The sequence below is a fragment of the Pelophylax lessonae genome (genome assembly GCF_965119305.1).
Source record: "Pelophylax lessonae genome assembly, chromosome: 3".
NCBI lineage: Eukaryota > Metazoa > Chordata > Amphibia > Anura > Ranidae > Pelophylax > Pelophylax lessonae.
Genome location: NC_138770.1, coordinates 43,691,690 through 43,716,035, shown reverse-complemented (window position 1 = coordinate 43,716,035; position 24,346 = coordinate 43,691,690). Strand labels below are relative to the sequence as shown.

At 43.4% G+C, this 24,346-nt stretch overlaps 2 protein-coding genes and 1 pseudogene across 4 annotated transcripts in view; 1 reads left to right on the top strand and 2 right to left on the bottom strand.

Annotated features, from left to right (window-relative positions):
- The window catches only part of LOC309550683 (uncharacterized protein), a 3,164,715-nt gene that overhangs the window by 160,356 nt on the left and 2,980,013 nt on the right, over positions 1–24,346 (bottom strand). The window lies entirely within an intron of this gene.
- The window catches only part of LOC309550793, a 1,525,103-nt pseudogene that overhangs the window by 232,297 nt on the left and 1,268,460 nt on the right, over positions 1–24,346 (top strand). The window lies entirely within an intron of this gene.
- LOC309550693 (uncharacterized protein) overlaps positions 10,984–24,346 on the bottom strand; it is a 217,615-nt gene continuing 204,252 nt past the window's right edge. For both annotated transcript variants that reach the window (XM_082251027.1, XM_082251026.1), the window contains exons 5-6: positions 21,809–21,944; positions 10,984–12,577 (exon numbers count right to left, since the gene is read on the bottom strand). In XM_082251027.1, the coding sequence (XP_082107153.1) occupies positions 11,031–12,577; positions 21,809–21,944 (1,683 nt within the window). In that variant the 3' untranslated portion in view covers positions 10,984–11,030. The remainder of the gene's footprint in view (positions 12,578–21,808; positions 21,945–24,346) is intronic.

The following is a 24,346-nucleotide window of genomic DNA, read 5'->3' as shown; positions in this document are numbered from 1 at the left end:
CTAGAACCTGAAGAGACAGGTTTCAAGGACACAAACCCGTGGCGGCAAGCTAACTGGAGCGAGGCCCTTGACTGGGGTAGGGAATAATGGGGGGGAGCTTACTTTGAGTTTCTTTTCACAGCCTGCACTACCTCTGGCCACCACTCCAATCTAGCTGGCTGACCACAAACATGCAGATACAGATCTTACACACAATCAGATGTGCTCTAAGGATTGCAGAGCAGTCTAGCAATTAGCAAACACTTTTAGAATTCCTCATGATTTCCTACGTGCTTGAACCATGTGTTAATCACTCTTCCCACTGTCCACCGACCCCCCAACACCAGACACTTACAACAAACAGTAGCTTGCCACCACCTAGCAGTTTATCTACTGACTGATCTGCAAGGCAACTATACACCCACACATCTCCATCTGGCAGGTCTGCTAGTTTACAATCTGCCAACACACAGTACAATTGCATACAGATTAGCAAGGAACTTAGGTCGAGCACACAGACACTCCATTGCATAAATCTTTCTAGGAATAAGGGTCCCAGCTTAGTACACAGAAGCCACTTATTATTTTTATAATTAAATATCCCGAAAGTGGGCAGTGCATGAAATATAAACAAAGAAAAGAATTATAAAAAATACATACAAAAGACAAAAAGAACATACAAAGCTTGACTATTTGTTATGAAAAAAAAAGGATTAAGAAAAAAAGAAATAAAGCTTTTACCGAGTATTATCCTGTGACGGGAGCATGTCAAAAAGATGCAAATCACCATTTTCGAACTAGCTCCATGTGAATCACACTGTCCGTAAAACCTGTACCCCACTTTATTGAATAATAGATGTGAGCTGGACTTTAGCCCTCGGCCAATCAACCTTGGAGGTTGAATCCTTCCCTGCCGCTGGACAGCTCTGCATTCCAAAATGAATAAGGTTAAATGAATGGTTCTGATGGCTGGGTCGAGGATCGGATTTTCAACACCAGCGTGTCAGTCCTATCAGAAGACCAATCACCTCTTGGCTGTCATGATCAGGCACCATACTACTGTTGTGGGGATTTAGTTTTGTTCTATATATACAGTATTCTACACCAGGGATCTTCAAACTACGGCCCTCCAGCTGTTGCGAATGTTCCACGAGGCATTGAAAAACTCGGACATTCACAGACATGACTAGGCATGATGAGAATTGTAGTTTCTGAACAACTGGAGGGCCATAGTTTGGAGACCCCTGCTCTACACAAACCATTTTACATGTACGCGTAATCCAAAATGTGTAAAATCAGAAGTAATTATTTTCATCTCTCTGCAACTAATATTTATATGTTTGATGAGAGATAAAATATATTCCTCTGATCTTCTGACATCAGTCAATGCTGGCAGATGGTTTGGGGTCTTCTCACTGTCCCTGGCTGGTCTTGTAGACAAAATGACTAGGACATTCCCTTGAAGCTCAGGAAGGTGAAAATTTTATACCTACAAGGATGGGGTCATTTTATTGGCATCAAGGGGTCACTCCTGGTCTAGAGGCTTGTTCTGTCCTTCTGAAATTCTTATTGCGGAACATATGTTGATTGATTACTGATTAAGGGAATACAGTACCTTTAATTCCACTGAATTTAACTTTATCTATAACAATGCTACTTTCACATCTATGTTACATCCCAGCAGCTAAGATTATCCCAACTTTTACATTTATGTTACATCTTCCCCCTCCTAGATGACGCATAGATGAGCCTAAATGGGTCAGCTAATGTGTCTACATGGAAGGTTCCCCCTGACAGGACAGACCACCAGCATTCCTATTATTGCTTCCTTACATGTGCTGAATGGTGAAATTGTATTGTTGCAGAACTAGGCTCCAGGGCAACAATTTCCCATTGTTCCCAGCAACTCTGTGCAACCATATATTGGGGTTATGATCAGTGATCACTGTGAATTCACGACCAGAGATGGCGCTGAAACTTTTGTAAAGCCCATACCATTGCCAAGCAGTATTCCAACCCTTCCAGCAGATCGTTCACAACCCTTTGGAAGGTAGCTGGAGCATTCTTCATCCCAAATGGCATAGCATTGAATTCACAGAGAGCAAAGGGGGTGATAAAGGCAGATTTTCCTGAGCCTTAGCGGTCATAGGGATCTGCCAGTGCCAATGCTTCTCAGATAACAGTTGCCAGCCAGCTTATCCAACAATTCATTGACTCTTGGCATTGGGTAGGCATAAAAGACTGTTCTCATTTAGTTTCCAATAGTCTACTCAAAACCTTGTGGTCTGGTTTCATTTGGGCACTAGCACTACAGGGAATGCCCATGCACTCTAAAACTTCCATATCACCCCTAGTGCTAGCATTTTCTTTTTTATTGTCTGCCTGAACCTCAAGGGAGAACCTGTTTGCTGCCTGCCTTAGCACCCCAAACAGTCCTTTTGTTGCCCTGCAGTCAGTTGGGGGGTTGATCTACAACTCCCAAAGGGAGTTTGGCTCCTTAGTAGCAGCCAGGTGGTCCACCAGTGGTTTGGCTTCAGTCTCTGGGAGAGAACAAGCTTATCTGTCATGGTGTGCCCTTATCATGTTCACATGGTACACTTTGAGCAGCTTACCAGGTATCAGTGGATACCACGTTGGTCACCTCACCCCTTTTCTCATGTACTGTGTATGGTCCCTCCCTTGCTGCTTGCTATGCTGCATGGGGACCAGTACCCAAACTTTCTGGCCTACCTCATACACCCTTTTCTGGGCAGTCTGGTCATACCATTGTATCTAGGCAGCTTGGGCCTGCATAAGATTTTTCCACACCAAGCCCATTCTCCCATAGTTTTAGTATGTACTCTACCACTGAGACTTCTGGACCAACATTTTACTCCTCCAAAGCCTCTCGAATGAGATGAAGGGGTCCACGGACACTTCCCACATACAGAAGCTCAAAGGGGGAGAATCTGGTCGATGTCTGGGGCTCCCCACGATAGGCAAAGAGCAGGTGGGCTACATACCTTTCCCAGTCTCTTCCCTGAGATTCCACAAACACTTTGCGCATCTACTTTCTCATTGAATCCCTCACACAGCCCATTGGTCTGGTGGTAGGGTCTGCCCATGATATGCTCCACCTGCATCTTCTGACACAGACATTCCATCAAGTGAGACATAAACTGCAAGCCATGATCTGTGAGAATTTCTTGGGGAAAACCGACTCGGGTATGAATGCTTAACAGTACGTCAACAACCTTATCTACCCAAGAGGAACTCTTGGGGCAGGACTATTGCCACTGGGTAGCATAATTTACTACAGCAAATCTTTGATGTATAACAAAGTCTAATTTCCATGTATAGCATTTTCACAGTCAGGACAAGAATAAAGTTTCCCCTGTATTAGATCTGTGTGTGACAAGTTTTGTTTTCTATGGATAAGATTTCCTACAGTCAGGACAGGAATAAAGCTTCTCATCTATGCAAGATCTTTGATGTACAGTGGCAAGAAAAAGTATGTGAACCACTTGGAATTAACTGGCTTTCAGCAGTAATTTGTCAAAAAATGGGATCTGATCCTCATGTAAGTCACAGCAATAGACAACATAATGTGCTTAACCACTTGCCGACTGCCTAACGCCGATCTACGTCGGCAGTCAGCCCCTCACAGGCAAAGCGACGTAGGTCTACGTCGCTAGCCTGTGAGGGTCTAGGGAGCGAGCACGCGCCGCCGGAGGCGCGCTCCCGCGCAGTCACGCACCCCCCCGCGTGTGACCCGCGGAGCCGATGTCCGCCAGTCACTCTGCGATCGTCGGGGGAGAGGGAGAAAGTCAGGCGGCTTGTGTAAACAAGCTGCCTGTCATTCTCCCCTGTGTATGAAGGATGATCATACGGTTCTACTATGTAGAACCGTTGATCACTGTTCATACATCTGAATCCACAGCCAATCACAGTAGAAAGCACGCCCCTAGGGACACACATAGCCCCTCCCTTTCAAAAAAAGTTAACCCCTTCACTGCCAGTTTATTTTTACAGTAACAGTGCATATGTATAGCACTGATTACTGTAGAAATGTCACTGGTAACCCCAAAAGTGTCAAAATGTCAGTCAAGGGTCCGATCTGTCCGCCGCAATGTCGCAGTACCGCAAAAAAAAAAATCGCAGATCGCCGCCATTACGCGTTAAAAAAAAAAACAACAAAAATGACAAAAATCTTTCCCTTTGTTAGTAAACGAGATAACTTTTGCGCAAACCAATCAAAATACGCTTTTTGCGATTTTTTTTTTTTACCAAACATAGGTAGCATAAAACAAATTGGCCGAAAATGTTAAAAAATTTTGATTTTTACATTTTTTTGGGGGGGAATTTCATATAAAAAAATTTGAAAAATATTGCTATTTTTGCAAAATTTACGGTCTTTTTTTGTTTATAGCGCATGATCAAAAAATCGCACAGGTGATCAAATACCACCAAAAGAAAGTTCTGTTTGTGGGAAAAAAAGGACGCCAAATTCGTTTAGATACAGCATCGCACGACCGCGCAATTGTCAGTTAAAGTCACGCAGTGCCGAATCGCAAAATACCCCCTGGTCAGGAAGGGGGTAAAATCTTCCGGGGCTTAAGTGGTTAAAGAAGAGCTCCAGGCTCCTTCAGAAAAAATTAAAAGTCAGCAGCACTTACCTGTCCAGGTATTCCACAGTGTCTTCACCCCAGCTGATTTTTCAATCAGCCCTCAGGTGCTGCCACCGTCATTTCTTGTAAGGGAAACCAGCAGTGAAGTCTTGCAGCACATGTGTGAAACATTTTGTGAATGGCCCGGTGGCGGGGAAATGGAGGAGGGACGCCAAACCTCCAGGTGACTTCGTCGCGACAAAGTCAGCCAAAGGTGGGAGTGGGCATCTGTCAAAAAGTGCCAAATGTGGCAGCGGAGGTAGGGGAGGAGGCAAACAAGTGGAGTTTCCCCTTTTGAGTGGGGTTTCACTTTAAGCCGGTAATACACAAACAATTCTAATTTCTTCTGTCTGTATTGAACATACCCATTAAACATTCACAGTGCTGGAGGAAAAAGTAAGGGTACCCATAGGCTGATTACTTCAACTAAAGCTAATTGGAGTTAGTAGGTTGCACACCACCATATGATAAAAGACTCAATCATTTTAAGATTTCTGTTCATAAGAGTCATCTGCTTATGTGAACCATGCCTTGCAAAAAGCAAAAAGGAGCTCTCTGAAGACATACAATCAATAATAGTTGACTTACACAAGGCTGGAAAGGGATAAAAAGCAGTTTCAAAGTGTTTAGGTATCCATCAGTCGACAGCTAGACAAATTGTCTACACTGCTAAAAAAAAAATAAAGGAAGACTTTGAAAACACATCAGATCTCAATGGAAAAAAATATCATTCTGGATATCTATAGGGATATGGACTGGGTAATGTGTTAGGAACGAAAGGATGCCACATTGTTTGATGGAAATGAAAATTATCAACCTACAGAGGGCTGAATTCAAAGACACTCCCAAAAATCAAAGTGAAAAAATGATGCAGCAGGCTAGCCCATTTTGCTGAAATGTCATTGCAGCAACTCAAAATGGTACTCAGTAGTTTGTAAGGCCCCCCACGTGCTTGTAAGCATGTCCCAGAGATGTTCTATTGGATTTAGGTCAGACGAGCGTGGGAGCCATTCAATGGTATCATATTCTTCATTCTCCAGGAACTGGCTGCATACTCTTGCCACATAAGGCCGGGCATTGTTGTGCACCAGGAGGAACCCAGGACCCACTGCACCAGCGTAGGGTCTGGCAATGGGTCCAAGGATTTCATCCCCATTTCTAATGACAGTCAGGGTGCCATTGTCTAGCCTGTAGAGGTCTGTGCGTCCCTCAATGGATATGCCTCCCCAGACCATCACTGACCCACCACCAAATCAGTCGTGCTGAGCGATGCTACAGGCAACATAACGTTCTCCACGGCTTCTCCAGACCCTTTCACGCCTGTCACATGTGCTCAGGGTGAATCTGTGAAAAGCACAGGGCGCCAGTGGCAGACCTGACAATTTTGGTGTTCAATGGCAAATGCCAATCGAGCTCCATGGTGCCGGGCAGTGAGCACAGGGCCGACTAGAGGACTTTGGGCCCTCAGGCCATCCTCATGAAGTTTGTTTCTGATTGTTTGGTCAGAGGCATTCAAACCAGTGGCCTGCTGGAAGTCATTTTGTAGGGCTCTGGCAGTGCTCATCCTGTTCATCTGTGCACAAAGCAACATATACAAGTCCTGTTGGTGGGTTAAGGACCTTCTATGGCCCCCGTCCAGCTCTCCTAGAGTAACTGCATGTCTCCTGGAATCTCCTCCATGCTCTTGAGACCGAGATGGGAGACACAGCAAACCTTCTGACAATGGCAAGTATTGATGTGCCATCCTGAAAGAGTTGGATTGCCGGTGCAACCTCTATAGGGTCCAGGTATCGCTCCTCATGCTACCAGTAGTGACACTGACCCTAGCCAAATGCAAAACTAGTGAAAAACAGTCAGAAAAAATGAGTAGGGAAAAAGAATTTCAGTGGAAACATCAACCTATATTTCTGCTAGCTTCTCGTCTAAGAGATCCGGCCTGATAGTATCAAAAGCACTGGAGAAGTCAAAAAGCATGACCCTCACAGTGCTTGCTGCCCTATCCGAGTGTGCATACATGCAATTTAGCATGAAAATCATAGCACCTCAACCCCCAGTCTCGGCTTGTAGGCAAACTGCAAAGGGTCTAATTATTTACTAACCATGGGTCGTAACCAATGTAAAACAAGTATCTTCAAGGTCTTCATAATGTGAGAGGTCAAAGCAACTGGTTTATAATCCTTGGAGCCACAAGGACATGGTATCTTTGGCCCAGGGACAAGACAGGACATCTTCCACAACACAGGAACCTTTCGTAAAATAAGGCTCAGGTTAAAGACCCTTGAAACACACCCCCCCAGCTAGTATTTTTATGCCCTAAGCACCCTGGGGCTAACTCCATCAGGGCTCGCTGATTTTCCTGTGATTTGGGCTTTTTTTTGCTGCCTCAGGGCTTGGACCACTTGCCACCATGGAAAATGAATTCCCAAGTTTACCAAAATTTCCTACAGGATGACAGGATGGCTGTCCACAAGCTGAAGCTTAGCAGAAGTTGGGTGATGCATCAGGACAATGACCCTAAGCATTGAAGTACTGTAAATCCACCACAGACTGGTTTAAAAAAAAGAAAATACACCTTTTGGAGTAACCCAGTCAGAGCCCAGACCTTAACCCCATAGAGATGCTGTGGCATGGCTTCAAGAGAGCCGTTCACACCACAATCCTTCAAATGTGTCTAAAGCAGTTTTGTAGAGGAATGCTGGCAAATTTCTCCTGAATGTTGTGCAGGTCTGATCCAGAGCTACCAAAAGCAATTGCTTGATATAGTTGCTGCCAAAGGAGGTTCAGCCAGCTATTACCTCAGAGAATTCCCTTACTTTTTCGTCCAGTGCAGTGCCACGCCCATAAGAGCCTCTGGAAGATGACTGACCCCAAAGGTTTCCCTGACCTTGCAAGCTTCCAGACCCCTCTGGCATCCCTGGGTTCGGACATAGTTCAAGAAAGAATGCAATTCCAAAGACAGCAGAGTGTAGCAAAGTAAATACTGTAAGTGTTTTACTAAAGATTCTTAAGTCAGCACAGAGAAAAGAATGGCAATGCAGATATCTTTCAATCTCAAACTTTAGTCTTAGGCCCCTTTCACAGGGGCTGTCCGATCAGGTCAGCCTGTCAGTTTTTCAGACGGACCCGATCGGACCATGTATTCACCCCTATGGAGCGGCAGATGTCAGTGGACATATGTGCTTACACCCGCGGCTATCCGATCCTGTCCGCCAAATCCAGACGGATGGTGGTTCTATTTCCATCCAACTGGCAGATCGGATGAAAACAGACAGGCGGTCCATTTTCATCCGATATCTCCCCATAGAAGAGAGCGGGTCTCTGACAGGTCCGTCTCTGCGCAGTGAGCGGAGACAGACCTGTCATCTGCCTGCTCAGCGGGGATCAGTGGAGTAATCCCCACTGAGCAAGCAGAGTCCGTCAAACAGACCCGCCCCCTGTGAAACGGGCCAAAGCCAGTATACAAGAGATGTGCAATGCAAGGAAAGATCACAATAAATCAAATGGTAATAACCAGTAGGCCCTGGAAGAACCTATGCCCCTAGGTATGAAAGGGAAGAGAATGACCTTTCTGTGTCAAACTGCTCCCTTAAAATCCTGATGCCATGGGCCCAGTAAGCAAACAGCACAATTTATAAGAACACAATATGGGAACAATGCAATAAGCAAATTCTGATTAAGAGTTCCCCTTAATAAACACCGATGTTATGAGTAGTGTAGGAGTTCAGAATCTTCAGCTAGCTCAACAACGACCCAGAGAGATTGCTGAGCAATGGTGACCAGCAATAGTGAATAGCATATGCAAAGTGATTCCTGTTATGAGCTTTTGTGTAAAGAGATGGGGTAAAGGTGTCTGCATGCAGTGTCTTCTATAGGGTGTACTCAGAGTGGGCTTCCACCTGCTCATCAATTCTGATAATTCCAAGGCTCAAGGGAATCTGCAACTAGTGAAGGGTGCCTGAGTGTGCATTTGATGACACTGGGAATCAGCTGGGTCTGTAACGTTGACAATGAGAGTTACCCCGGACAGTCACTTGGCTGAAAGGGAGCTGGCAAGGATTGATATGCCTGCAGGCGTATGGCTCTACCACTGAAGACACTCCATGCCATCAAGGCCGCACCGTCTACTTGCATTCCCCAGAGCAGCTGGGTCCATGCTCTCAGCTGCAGGCCGTGATCCCAAGAGGAAGAGCTCATCCCCAAGCTGGGCTATTTATGTCCTCACCCAGCATTCTTTTCCCTCCAGCCAGCAGGAACTTGTAGTCTGCAGCACTGGCTCCATGGAAATCTCAACTTTCCGAGCCACATGTCCCACGATCCTCTGCTTTTAGTAGTGGTTTCTCTCGTTCTGCCTTCACGAAACTATGACACAATGTCCAGGCTGAACACTAGAAGGAAACCCTGGGCAGCTCTTGTCAAAGAATGTTCCACAATGACACATAGGGGTTGATTTACTAAAAGTAAAAAGACTGTGCACTTTGTAAGGTGCAAGTGCAGTTGCTCCAGAGCTTAGTAAATGAGGTAAAGCTTTACTTTGCAAAGAATACCCAATCACATGCAAGAAAAATAAAAAAAAATGCATTTTTGCTTGCACATGACTGGAACATGATGGAAGCCAGCTGCGCTTTTGCTCATTTACTAAGCTCTGGAGCAACTGCATTTGCAGAGGTGTAACTAAACTTTGCAAAGTGCACCGTCCATTTGCCTTTAGTAAAAAAACCCCATAGACTATTAAGCGTCTGGCTACATCAGTACTGTGACTGTTTAATGGTTGTGTTCAATAAAGACACGAGAAATTAGAATGGTTTGTGTGTAGGGATGGGCTTGATGTTCTAGTCGAACGCAAGTTCGACTTTAACATCAGCTGTTCGTGTGTTCACTAAACACACAAACTAATGGGGTGCTCGGCGGGAATTCGTCCGCCGCACCCGAAAAATAGAAAAAAAAAACGCTCCCGCCTCTTCACATGCCTCCAGCGTAATGAGCTGTGACAGCTCTTTTATAGGAAAAGGGTGGGAACACCCCATCCCCTTCTGACGTCATGAGCGCCCCATAATGCACTGTGCTGGTGCAGTGAATAAATTACTGACCCGACGTCAGAAGGGGGCGGTGCCACCGGCTGATGTAACCGGGTGTCCCCGCACCTTTCCTATAAAAGAGCTGTTACAGCTCAAACAGCTCATTACGCTGGAGGCGTGTGAAGAGGCGGAAGCATCTTTTATTTTTTTTTCTATTTTTCGGGTGCGGCAGGCAGCGTGATTTACATAGGGGGGGCACTATTTTTTTATTTTTAAATAAAGGACTTGTCAAAAACTGTCTTTTGGGTATATTTTTTTGTACACTTTTTTGGTGAATAGGTAGGGGTATGATGTACTCGATATCCATTCACATAAGGGGGGCTGGGATCTGGGGGCCCCCTTGTTAAAGGGGGCTTCCAGATTCTGATAAGCCCCTGCTCGCAGACCCCGACAACCACAGCCCAGGGTTGCCCGGAAGAGGCTCCTATCCCCATCAACATGGGGACAAGGTGCTTTGGGGGCATCCCAAAGCACCCTCCCCATGTTGAGGGCAAGCGGCCTGGTATGGTTCAGGAGGGGGGGGGTGGGTGCTTGCTTGTCCCCCCCCTTCCTGGCCAGCCAGGCTGCTTGCTTGAATAAGGGTCTGGTATGGATTTTGGGGGGGATCCCACGCCATTTTTTCATTTTTGTTTTATATGTATTGCCGGGAGCCAACAATACATTATAGCCGTGACCAAGTTAATGACATTTTTTCCTTTAGAAATGTCAGGATTGCTGCAGCAGGCTACATACATCGCACAAATGCACCACTTTACAGGCACATTAAGGGGACCCCCCACGCACGATATTTAAAGAAAGTTTTACATTTTTATTGTTTCACTTTAAGCATTAATAAAATCACTGCTCCTGTAAAAACGATTGTTTTAAAAAACATTATTTGCATTGATACATGTCCCCCAGTGCAGTACCCAACACACTTTTTATGGCAATAACTTGCATATAAGCCTTTCAAATTAGGACTTTTAATTTTGCATGTTCCTGTCCCATAGACTTTAATAGAGTTTGCATGTTCGCTAGAACTTTTTCCCTGTTCGAGATGTTCTGGTGCAAACCGAACAGGGGGGTGTTCGGCCCATCACTATTTGTGTATTATCAGCTTAAGCACATTGTGTTTGCCTATTGTTGTGATGTACATGAGGGTCAGATTACATTTTATGGAAAATTACTGCAGAAAACCAGTTAATTCCATGGGGCACAGGTAGTTTTTCTTGCCACTGTATATCAAGGTCTTATTTCTGTAAAAAAAAAAACAATTTACGTACTCAGGGTTAAGGGCATGTGTGAAACCTCTGATGAGTGTGAAGATGGGATACCTGTGAAAATATTTCCCTCACTCAGGGAAGGAATTTCGCTTCCCGCCGCTGTGAGATCTTTGATGTACAACAAGGGTTGATTTCTTTGAGAAACATTTCCCACACTCAGGGCAGGAATACGGCTTCTCACCTGTGTGAGATCTTTCATGTCTAACAAGGTCAGATTTCTTTGAGAAACTTTTACCACACTCGGGGCAAGAATACGGCTTCTCTCCTGTGTGAATCCTCTGATGTGTGTAAAGATTGGACTGCTCTGAAAAACATTTCCCACACTCAGTACAGCAATATGGCTTCTCCCCCGTGTGAGACCACTGATGCCTGTAAAGATGGGATGCCCGTGAAAAACATTTACCACACTCAGGACACAAGTGCGGCTTTTCTCCTGTGTGAATCCTCTGATGTGTGTGAAGAGTGGATTTGCATGAAAAACTTTTATTGCATTCAGGGCAGGAATACGGCTTCTCCCCCGTGTGAGATCTTTGATGTATAACAAATTCTGATTTCCGTACATAACATTTCCCACACTCAGGGCAGGAATACAGGCTCTCTCCAGTGTGAGATCTTTGATGTATTACAAATTTTGATTTCCGTATATAACATTTCCCGCACTCAGGGCAGGAATACGGGCTCTCTCCTGTGTGAGATCTTTGATGCATAACAAGGCCTGATTTTCGTCTATAACATTTCCCGCACTCAGAACAAGAATATGATTTCTCTCCTGTGTGAGATGTTTGATGTCTTACAAGGTTTGATTTCTGTAAAAAACATTTCCCACACTCAGTACAGGAAAATGATCTCTCTCCTGAGTGTGACTGCTGATGTCTGTAAAGATGGGACAACTGTGAAAAACATTTCCCGCACTCAGCGCAGGAATATGGCTTCTCCTCCGTGTGAATTCTCTGATGTGTGTTAAGATTGGGGCAGGAATACGGTTCCTCTCCTCTGTGAGATCTTTGATGCCGATCAAGGTCTGATTTCTGTAAAAAACATTTCCCACACTCAGGGCAGGAAAACGGCTTCTCACCTGTGTGAGATCTTTGATGCCTAACAAGTGCTGATTTATGTAAAAAACATTTCTCACACTCAGGACAGGAATACGGCTTTGTCCTCGTGTGAGACCTCTGATGTATGTAAAGATGGGACCTTCGTGAAAAACATTTCCTGCACTTGGTACAGGAATAAGGCTTCTTGCCTATATGAGATCTGTAATGTATGATGAGTTCTGATTTTTCTAAAAAACATTTTCTGCATTCAGAGCAGGAATGAAGCTTCCCACCCGTGTGAGATCTCTGATGTACAGTGAGACTTGATTCAGAGTTAAAACTTTCCCCGCATTCAGGAAGGGAAAGTTTCTCCTCCCCCTGAATTCCGGCACCATCCCTCACAGTACGAGGTTGCTCAGAGTCAGAAGGATTTGATGATATATCCACACTGTGAAGTCCTCCATCCATAGCTGAGCTCATTTCCATTTCTCCTGCACAATCTCTTGTGATGTCCTCATCTTCCATTTTACAGCTTGGAGATAAAGTGAGACGATCCTTTGAGGGTTCCTCAATGGCGTGTCCTGGAAAAATATTTTAAAAAAAACATGATCAACAGTTCACTTAAACCAGGATAACATAACCCAACAAGTGGTACCAATGTCTTGACACTATGGGGGAGATCACCTCTCATAAGGATGGCGCTATTTTTCTTTTTCTCTTCCCCTTGGTGTTTCAAATGTGTTTTTGATTTGGTCCAGTCCTGGGTGGTGTGTTGGGGGAGGTTAGCTGGAGGCTATCATAGCCCCCCTCCCCTGATGTTCGGCCCAGGGAAGATCATCTCACAGGTAATTTAGTTTCTCACCAGCCTAGGCTAGTTTAGGACTGGTTATATATTCCTTGCCAAAACTTTCTTTCCATATTAGTCAGTGATAACATGGCAGAAGTCACCCTGAGCCCTCAAAGGAGAGAACACCCGAGTATGACGTATAACCGTTTAATTTCCTTTATTTCACTTGTGCTCTCCTTTCTATTGCTGAGTATCTAAATGTACATGCCACCTTTAACCACTTCCCGCAAACTGACGTACCTGTATGTCAGCTTGAAGAAGATGTTTTTCCCGGGCATCCCATCTTTACAGGCATCAGTGGTCTCACACGGGGGAGAAGCCGTATTGCTGTACTGAGTGTGGGAAATATGCAGTTGCAGGCATCATCCCGGTACTGTTTTTTAGAGCCGGCGTTCAGCTTTCTGGTGAGAACAACCGATGTGGCTCAGCAGCTGCTCAGCCATTATCCCAGCGAGAGGGAGGGGACGTCTCCCCCCCCCTCCCGCCACTCTGCCCAGGTCTCCCATCCCACCGGGAGATCCGAGCAACCAACCGACACGTCTGCCGGCTGGTTAGAGTCCCGAACTAAGCCGGATTCGACTTTGATTGGGTCTCCGATCATGTAACCCAGAAGCGATGTCACAACCTCACTTCCGGTTTACTTGGCTGCCAAGGGCGCGGATTTAAAAAAAAACTGACAGTATTCAAAATGCCGGTTTCGGCGTTTTGAATACAGTAAACCCCCGCTCCATCGCGGTTCAGTTTTTGCGGTCCCGGTATATTGCAGGTTTTTTTGTAATGTTATTTTACTATATAAATCATTAAAAATGAAATATTTTTGTGTTTTCCATAGCTCTTGCTATGTCTCTCAGTATCTTTTATGTGTTTAAATGAGTTTCTATTGTTTTAAAAGTGTGTTTAAAGACCTTAAAATGCTTTCACACGTACAGTGACCTCAAAAAAACCCCGCCTACAATGCATTTTAATAGGGTTTTTCTATTTCGCGGATTTTCACTTTTCGCGGCTGGGTCCGTAACGTAACCCCCGCAATGGAGGGGGGTTTACTGTACATTGAAGTGCAGAGGAGGGGTTTGGAGTCTTTTAGACCTCCGATCCCTCCATAAAAAGTACCTGTCACTGCCTATTACTGTCACAAGGGATGTTTACATTCCTTCTCACCGCAATAAAAGTGATCAGATTTTTTATTTTTTTACACAGCATTAAAAATAAAATAAATAGGAAAAACACATTATTTTAAAGCACCCCTGTCCCGTAAGCTCGCGCACAAAAAAAAAAAAAAGCATACTTAAGTCGCACCTGCAAATATAAACAGTGTTCAAATCACACGTGAGGTATCGCTGCAATCAGAGGGAGAGCAATAATTCTAACAAAAGACCTCCTCTGTAACGCTAAACTGGTAACCGTTAAAATTATTAAAGTGTTGCCTATGGAGATTTTTAAGTACCGTATTTTGTCGCCATTCCACGAGCGTGTGCAATTTTTAAATCGTAACATGTTAGGTATATATTTACTCGGCGGAACATCATCTTTCACAATATACAAAAAAATGTGGCTAACTTTACTGTTTAGTTTTTTTTTTTTTAATTCAGTGAAGTGTATTTTTTACCCCAAAATAAACTGCAATTGAATGACCGCTGCGCAAATACCGCATGACAAAAAATATTGCAATGACTGCCATTTTATTCTCCAGAGTCTCTGCTACAAAAAATGTTACATTATATATATATATATATATATATATATATATATATATATATATATATATATATATATATATATATATACACACACACATACATACATACATACATACATACATACATATATATATATATATATATATATATATATATATATATATATATATATATATATATATATATGTGTTTGGGGGTTCCAAGTAATTTTCTAGCAATAAAATACTGATTTTATCTTGTAAGCAACAAAACTCAGAAATAGGCCTGGTCCTTAAGTGGTTAATCTGATGTACTTGAATCTCAGAAATTGTTTGCTGTGACATATGACACTGTTCTAAATAATCATTATATATATATAAAAAAAAAAAAAGAATCAGGAAATCATCTGGATCAGGTAGATCTCTGTAGATGTCCCAACCAGCTGTGACTTCCCCTCTTCAGTAAAAGGTCCTTTCAGTCCTCCTCCCAGATCACTTCTACATTTACACAGCCTTGTCAGAAGAGCAGGAACCAATGGGGACTGGGAGGAGCATGCTCTTTCCGCAACCACAAACCTAGGCACTGGGTCATGTGATCTCTGATAATGGAAAGGTTCAAAGATCAGACTTGTGGACCTTTTCGCATGGACGAATTGACCATAGGCCTAGGCTTCTGGTGACCAGCAGCACTGAAGGGTGTTTGGAGAAGAATTTTCTGGTGCAAATAGAAGTGTTTAGGTTTTCTACGTTCTTACTTTCTATCCCAACAAAACTGTAAATAAAGTTTTATGTTGACCTTTAGCTGTAAACCAGGACCAACCTAGTGCTACCTTTACTAGGATTGAAACACAACACATACTACCAGCTGAACCCCAGAATCTACTTAAACAGAGAGATGAAAGTGTGAATGAGTAGGTGTTCTGTTTCACCTTTTTGTATTTTTTCTGTGTTGTATTGAACTGTTACTATTGTTTAATGTATTTTGAAATCCAATGGTGGTTTAGGGCCATTACAACTTGTTTACAATTGGGATTTGGTATCTCCCTCTGCCCTCCTGTTTAGTGCTAGTTAGTTCAGTCCTAGTTAGACCCTCCCTGTTTCTTCCATGTTCCATGAGTTCTAGAACACAATGTTCTAGAGCAGGGGGACTTCAAACTATGGCCCTCCAGTTGTTCAGGAACTACAATTCCCATCATGCCTAGTCATGTCTGTGAATGTCAGAGTTTTACAATGCCTCATTGGATGTGTAGTTCCGCAACGGCTGGAGGGCGGTAGTTTGAGGATCCCTGTTCTAGAGGACACAAAACCTCATCACCATGTTGATGAGGACAAGGTACTCTTCCCCACAAACCAGGCCTACTGGTTGTGTGGGCCTGTGGGCAAATGGAGGCCCTCAGTTCCCGCCCCCCCAGTGTGAATGATGAAGGGGTACATAGTAACTCTACTGTTCTGTTCCAAATGCAGCCTTATGTATTTACATATTTCCCTAGACCCAGTTGGCGCAAACCAATTATTATACGCTTTTTGGGATTTTGTTTACAAAAAATATGTAGCAGAATGCAAATTGGCCTAAACTGATAAAAAAATTATTTTTTAATTTTTTTATTGGACTTTTTATTTTTTATAGCAGAAAGTAAAAAAATAGTGTTTTTTTTTTTTTTTTCTGAATTGTCCCTTTTTTGTTTATAGGACATGTAGCTCTTTTTTTGTTTATAGGACAAACTCTAAGGCTGCATTCACATGTCAGCTTATAATCGCGGGCAGAACCGCCGCGGTTCCGCCCGCGATTCGGAGATTTATTGCAAATCGCGGGACGCCTAGCGTTGCCCGTTGATTTGCAATAGCCCCCCAAACGCCGAGCGATGTTGCCGCGATTTACGCCCGCCGAATCGCGGCAACATCGCGCAAACAAAATCGCGGGACGCAATACGCTCCAAAAAAGTACAAGAGCTTCTTTGGAGCGTATTGCGTCCCGCGAATCGCGGCAACATCGCGGCAACATCGCTCGGCGTTTGGGGGGCTATTGCAAATCAACGGGCAACGCTAGGCGTCCCGCGATTTGCAATAAATCTCCGAATCGCGGGCGGAACCGCGGCGGTTCTGCCCGCGATTATAAGCTGACATGTGAATGCAGCCTAAAAACCACAGAGGTGATCAAATACCACCAAAAGAAAGCTCTATTTGTGGGGAAAAAAAGGACGTCAATTGGGCACGACCGCGCAATTGTTAAAGTAACGCAGTGCCGAATCGCAAAAAATGGCCTGGTCATTAAGGGGGGGTAAAACCTTCCGGAGCTGAAGTGGTTAAGGGGCTGGTATAGATGAGGGGAATCCCAGGCTGTTTGTTTATAGAGATGTAATTTAACCGCAAATTAAATGCCCTTTTTGTTTTTCTCTGCAAATATCAGTTTTGACGCAATAGTTTATATAAGCATTGTAATAATAAAACATTTTTTTTTGTTTGAGATTTTCTCCATATGGACTTGACGTGATTGCAAAGTTTTTTTTAAATAAAAATAACAAACATGGTATACTTACCTACTCTGTTGCAGCGGATTTGCACAGAGCAACCCAGATCCTCCTCTTCTTGGGTCCCTCTTCTACTCTCCTGGCCCCTCCCTCCTGGTGAGTGCCCCAAAGACAGCTGCTTGCTATGGGGGAATTAGAGCCGAGTCGCAGCTCCCTGTGCCCCCCCCCCCTCTCCTCATTGGCTGATTGGCTTTAATTGACAGCAGCGAGAGCCCATGGCACCAATCAGGAGAGTCCCGGGCTGGCCAAGGCATTCCCAGTCATCGCTGGATAGAGATGGGGCTCAGGTAAGTATTAGGGGGTGCTGGGTGGGGGGGGGGGCTGCTGCACACAGAAGGCTTTTTATCCTAATGTATAGAATGCATTCACCACTTCTGGACCGGAAGATTTCCCTGCACTGTTTCATTGGACAACTATATGGCAAATGAGGTTTAATGTTGATAAATGTAAAGTTATGCACTTGGGGGCTAAGAATATGCATGCATCATACATGCTAGGGGGAGTAGAACTGGGGGAATCCATAGCGGAGAAGGATCTTGGGGTTCTGGTAGGTAGATCATAAGCTTAGCCCGGAAGGATTTACCCCCGTAATGACCAGGCTATTTTTTGCGATTCGGCACTGCGTTATTTTAAGTGAAAATTGCGCAGTCTTGCAGTACCCAAATAATTTTACCCACAAATAGAGCTTTCTTTTGGTGGTATTTGATCACCTGTGCAATTTTTTTTTTTTTTTTGCGCTATAAACAAAAAATAGCAACAATTCTGAAAAAAAAAAAAAAAAAACAATATTTTTCACTTTCTGCTATATAACATTCCCAAAAATTTGTAAATCAAAATTGTTTCATAATTTTAGGCCAATTTGTATTCGGCCACATAGTTTTGGTAAAAAAAAATCCCAATAAGCGTATTTTGATTGGTTTGCGCAAATGTGATCGCATCTACAAAACTAGGGGAAAGATTTATGTCATTTTTATTTTTTTTTTTGATTAGTAATGGCGGTGATCAGCGATTTTTATCGGGACTGAGACATTGCGGACCGAACCCCTAACTGACATTTTTTGGGGGGGGGGGGGATCAGTGACATTACTACAGTAATCAGTGCTAAAAATATGCACTGTCACTGTAATAATGACACAGGCAGGGAAGGGATTAACACCAGGGGCAATCAAAGGGTTAAGTGTGAGCCTAGGGGGTGCTTTCTAACTGTGTGGGGGATGGGCTTGTAAAATCAGCACAGAGACCTGTGTTCCTAAATAGGAGGATCACAGGAGCTCTGAATTTATTCCAGAGAGAACAACCGTCTGCTGTGTTTACAACAGCAGAGGGGGTTTTTTGATCTCTATGACCCTATGTGTAGTCGGGTTTGCCGTCGTCCCTGGTTGAATATTGTATCGGTTTGTTGGTACCTCAGGCCAATAAGAAGTGGGACTTTTAAGGCAGGTATGGAATATACGAGAAAGTACAAGCAAAAATTGCTGATAATAAATAATAATAATAATAATAATAATTGTTTAATTCTTAAAACATATGTACAGTGAAGTACAGTTGCGTGAAAGGGTTATAGACCCTTGTGAAGTTGTGTAATAGAAGGAGGGTTAGTGACATGTGAAAAATAGTGACTTTTAAGGGTATATCTCTGTCTTTCCCTGCTGTTAAGCTTGGGTTGCTCAGATCAGAGATGTCTCCTATATCCTACGCGTTTCGGCTCCTTAATGGGCCTTTTTCAAGGTTGATAGTCACTATTTCTGTTGGTAAAATGCAGATTTGTGTTAAATATTTATAAGTTTCACCACTTTTGTTAATTATATAATAGTGGTGAGTTTTTTTTCAAAATAGTACATACATGTTATTTTCTTTAAATCCTTGTGTGTTGAAATGGCTCCCTCTTTAGCACAGCGAGAACCTATGCGGTTTCCTGAAAAAATATATATATATATATATGGGATTCAGCTACAAAGTTAATGGTAGTTCTACAAGTATGTTGTTGGACTTACATGAGCCGTGTCTCGTATCTGGGGTAGATCATGTGAATCTCCCCTAGTAGTTAGTTTTGGTTCCGGTGTGTATGAAACCGGTTCTCAGCAAGGATGTCCTTGTGCCTTTAAATGGTGCAGTTCTATATGAGACAGGTATATGTATTTTGGGAAAGTTATATATGTAATACAATAATGCAGTATATACAGTATATAACGTTTTTTGGGTGTTTACCTTCATTCTTAATTATTGCAACAAATGGAGTCCCATGCGGTTTTCAGCCGGGTCACACTTAAAGAGAGGGAGAAAAGACTCCTTCAGTAATGTGCCTCTTTTTCAGGGTTCAGTATGTAGCAAGGGTAGTGTTTAAAACTTACATTTTTCTGTGCGCCGCTCTTGGTCCTCTCCCATCCCCGTTCGATTGGGGAATGAGAGAGGCAGTGGTTCCCCGGCCTTTTATCAGACTCGCGCATGCGCTGTGAGCGCCGCACGTCTGAAGCCAGATCACATACAGCTGGTGTATGTCTCTGGTGCGCCTGCGTCCTATGGACGAGTGCGCTTCCAGTTTCCACCGCTGTTGCTCACTGGCGCGGCCGCCGACACGGAGAGGACACAGGTTACAGACTGGCAGAGTCTGAGGGGCCGATGTCGCTGGCTGTTACGCTGTGCCTGTAAGAAGCCCCTAGGAAGGAAAACAGTGGGAGATCCTCCCAGGGGCTTACCGTGCCGGGTGTGCTATAAGTATTTGGAGAGTTTTCAAGCAAGGATTCAGTACATGGCATAAGTGCATTGTAATTTGAAAACAAGAAATATATATATAAAAGAAAGAAAAAAGGAGAAAAAACATTCCATATAATTAATAGCAGTTTTAATAGCAGTATAATAAGTAGTCAGCACTCGTCCATAGGACGCAGGCGCACCAGAGACATACACCAGCTGTATGTGATCTGGCTTCAGACGTGCGGCGCTCACAGCGCATGCGCGAGTCTGATAAAAGGCCAGGGAACCACTGCCTCTCTCATTCCCCAATCGAACGGGGATGGGAGAGGACCAAGAGCGGCGCACAGAAAAATGTAAGTTTTAAACACTACCCTTGCTACATACTGAACCCTGAAAAGGAGGCACATTACTGAAGGAGTCTTTTCTCCCTCTCTTTAAGTGTGACCCGGCTGAAAACCGCATGGGACTCCATTTGTTGCAATAATTAAGAATGAAGGTAAACACCCAAAAAACGTTATATACTGTATATACTGCATTATTGTATTACATATATACCTTTCCCAAAATACATATACCTGTCTCATATAGAACTGCACCATTTAAAGGCACAAGGACATCCTTGCTAAGAACCGGTTTCATACACACCGGAACCAAAACTAACTACTAGGGGAGATTCACATGATCTACCCCAGATACAAGACACGGCTCATGTAAGTCCAACAACATACTTGTAGAACTACCATTAACTTTGTAGCTGAATCCCATATATATATATTTTTTTTTTTTTTCAGGAAACCGCATAGGTTCTCGCTGTGCTAAAGAGGGAGCCATTTCAACACACAAGGATTTAAAGAAAATAACATGTATGTACTATTTTGAAAAAAACTCACCACTATTATATAATTAACAAAAGTGGTGAAACTTATAAATATTTAACACAAATCTGCATTTTACCAACAGAAATAGTGACTATCAACCTTGAAAAAGGCCCATTAAGGGGCCGAAACGCGTAGGATATAGGAGACATCTCTGATCTGAGCAACCCAAGCTTAACAGCAGGGAAAGGCAGAGATATACCCTTAAAAGTCACTATTTTTCACATGTCACTAACCCTCCTTCTATTACACAACTTCACAAGGGTCTATAACCCTTTCACGCAACTGTACTTCACTGTACATATGTTTTAAGAATTAAACAATTATTATTATTATTATTTATTATCAGCAATTTTTGCTTGTACTTTCTCGTATATTCCATACCTGCCTTAAAAGTCCCACTTCTTATTGGCCTGAGGTACCAACAAACCGATACAGTGTTTACAACAGCAGACCACCGTTCTCTCTTCACGGGAAGCGATCGTGGGTGCCCGGCGGCAATCGCAGCTGCTGGCCCCATGGATTGGCTTCCCCGCTGGTGAGTCAGTGCGCACCCCCAGGATCGCTCCTGTGGACCGCCGTACAGGTACGGCGATTTGCGGGAACCTGCCGGCGTATGACTGCGGCGACTGGTCAGATGAAAAAAACATTCTGATTTTACAACTAAGTATTTAGCAAATTGGTGTTGGGATCATTGAAGAGACCGATTTTTTTTTCAGGTATTGCTGAAAAAAAATGTAAATTTTTAATGTTTCACATGATTGCAAATCAATGCTCCCCGCTGAACAGAACTTTACATTTTTTTTTTGTTAGGTACATGTCTCCCAGGGCAGTGCCTAGCCCCCCATTTATTAGTTAATCCCTTGCCTATTAGCATTGAAAATGACCATTACTGATTTCTAAGATTCAGCTCCCATTGACTTTTGGATGCAGGATCCGAAATTCGATGAAGTTTGTTCAACCCACCCCCGAAGTGGACCCAGGTACATTAAGCTCATCACTATACATAAATGAATTATGTCTGAATAAATAAATTGAATCTGCAGCACAGAGAAGGGTGTTTATCTGAGAAAAAGAAGGTCTAATGTGCAGGAGAGGTATCAGTACAAGGGCCTATGATGCCACTCATCGTCTGCCCTACTCTGGGCCAATCAGTAACAGCAGAGATAACAGAAGAATATATTATGGCTCACCTGTGCTGATCCCTCTAGGAGTGTCCTCCTCTTTGATTGTCCTTATCATCCCAGCCTCCTCCGTATATTGCTGATTATCCCTCACATACGTCTCTTCTACTTCATCCTCAACTTTCATGTTCATCAGATCTTCACCCTAAACCAACAGAGCATCAGAAAATACAATTGCTAAGGATGCACAGCCATGGAGACTCACTAACCGAGGTGAGGACTGTAACGGAACCGCGACCCACACTGTGTTTGTGGGCTTCCGTCGGAATACCGCTTCCTCCAGTCTGATCATAGATATCAGGTATTCTAGCCGCCCCCATACAAAACTAGCCAAGAATAGCTTGTATAGATCTGGAACCTTTATTGAACAAACTCACACCGAATATATAGCACACAGGAGGACATCCCCCTCCTTACATAGTAGTTGAGGTTGAATAAAGACGATAGTCCATCCAGTGCAACCTGTGCAGGTTGTGTGTGGCCATATTCATTTTCCCTACCCCTGAATGTTTTGATCTTTGAGATGTACGTCCAAGAGTCTTTTAAAAGTAGTCATACTCCCTGCAGTTACCACCATTTGTGGTAGAGAGTTCCACAATCTTGTAGCCCTTACTGTAAAAAACCCCCTGCGTAGCCTGGGGTTAAATCTCTTCTCCTCTAATCGCATTGTATGGCCTTGTGTCCTCTTGCATTCGCTGCGACTGAATCGTTTTTTTTCTATGCTGAGATCATTGTTGAGGTACTTGTATATCGCTATCATGTCCCCTCTCATGTGTCTCTTCTCCAGGGAGAATAAATCAAGTGCTTGTAAGTGCTCTTCATAATTAAGGTCCTCCAATCCCCGAATTAGTTTGGTGGAGGAGGAATTAGCAGAGGGCTTACTACGAGCAGGTAAAAAAAAGTGCTGTGAAACAATTATCACAGCCTGCAATACCACTGGCCACCACTGAAGAAAAACTTTAGCCAAAGCCTGGCCAAATACAGGCAGATATAAATCTTGCATACAATCTGGTGCACTCTAAGGGTTGTGGAGTCACTTTGTAATTCCTGGACGCTTCGGAGGCTATACAATGACCTAGAATCTTGGCATGATCAATTTTCCCCCTGCCCCCACACACACACACCAGACACGTGACTTTGGGCGGTTTGCCACCACCTTCAGTTTTGCAGCTAACTGGCCTGCTAGGCAGCCATACACACACTCTGATTCCCGTCTACTAAATAGCTAATACACACTGGCTCTAATCTGCTGTAGTTACATACAGATTAAAAGTATAACAATAGCCTGATTTATATTTATATATATATATATATATATATATATATATATATATATATATATATATATATTAGTATTGATGTGGCTGCCATGCTTGGAGGCTGCTATAGCACTTGCAGGTGTATCGTTTGTTCCCACGGGTATTTGGGATCTGTCTCTCCCTTTCTCTTCGATCTGATATTTGATGGTTTGTGTAAAAATCTGGACATTGTGCATCTGGAGATCCGTCTTTTGAAGTCTCTATTGAATGGTTACTGTCTAGGATTGTTTACACTTAAGTTAATGTATGGGAATAACTCCTCGGTTATTTTTTTCCTGAGGGTATTTCACAGATTAGATGTAATATATGGTGTCTCGGCTGGGACCATGCTATGTTGAAGCAGATATTGGATTGCATTTTTGATGCTGTATAAACATATTTATCATTATGTACGTAGATCCTGAAGAAGCCCCAAAATCGGGCGAAACGCGTTGATCCAGATTATTTTGCATTTGCTTATCCCATTAACTCTGGGTTGATTAAATGTGTGTCTGGCAATGTCACTGCTATATTGATAATTTAGATGATTTTTAACATGTGATGTATTAATAAATTGATTATGCTTTTATTTGTGAAACATTGTATCATTAATAATTATTATGCAACCTGTTGGGCAATAAAAAATCCCCCTTTTTCCCCCGCTATCTCCTCCCATTGGAGAAGAGGTGGGGGGCCTCATTTATGATGGAGCCACTTAGTAATTCCTGGACACTTCGGAGGTTATACAATGACCTAGAATCTTGGCATAATCTATTTTCTCACTGCCCACACACACCAGACACATGACTTAGGGTAATTTGCCACCACCTTCAGCTTTTCAGCTAACTGGCCTGCTAGGCAGCCATACACACACTCTGATTCCCGTCTGTCAAATAGCGAATACACACTGGCTCTAATCTGCCTGCAGTTTCATACAGATTAAAAGAATAACAATAGCTTACACTCAGCACACAGACATTGGTAACACAGAATGGAGAGGTCATCTGTTGCCACAGGAGTCGGCGAGAGCCCACTGGCCAGCCCCACTACGCCCCATTAAAAGAAACAGCATTTTCTGTGTGGGTCACAGTTTAGGCACCTTTACCAATGTTTGGAGGAACTTTATCTTGAGCGCAACAACATCATATTTTGGCCTCATCATGGTGGTCAGTGGGGAAAAGGCTTAAAATGGACTGCCAAACCCTTTTTGTGGTACTACTCCCTTTAAGCAGGATTACCCTTAGTATAG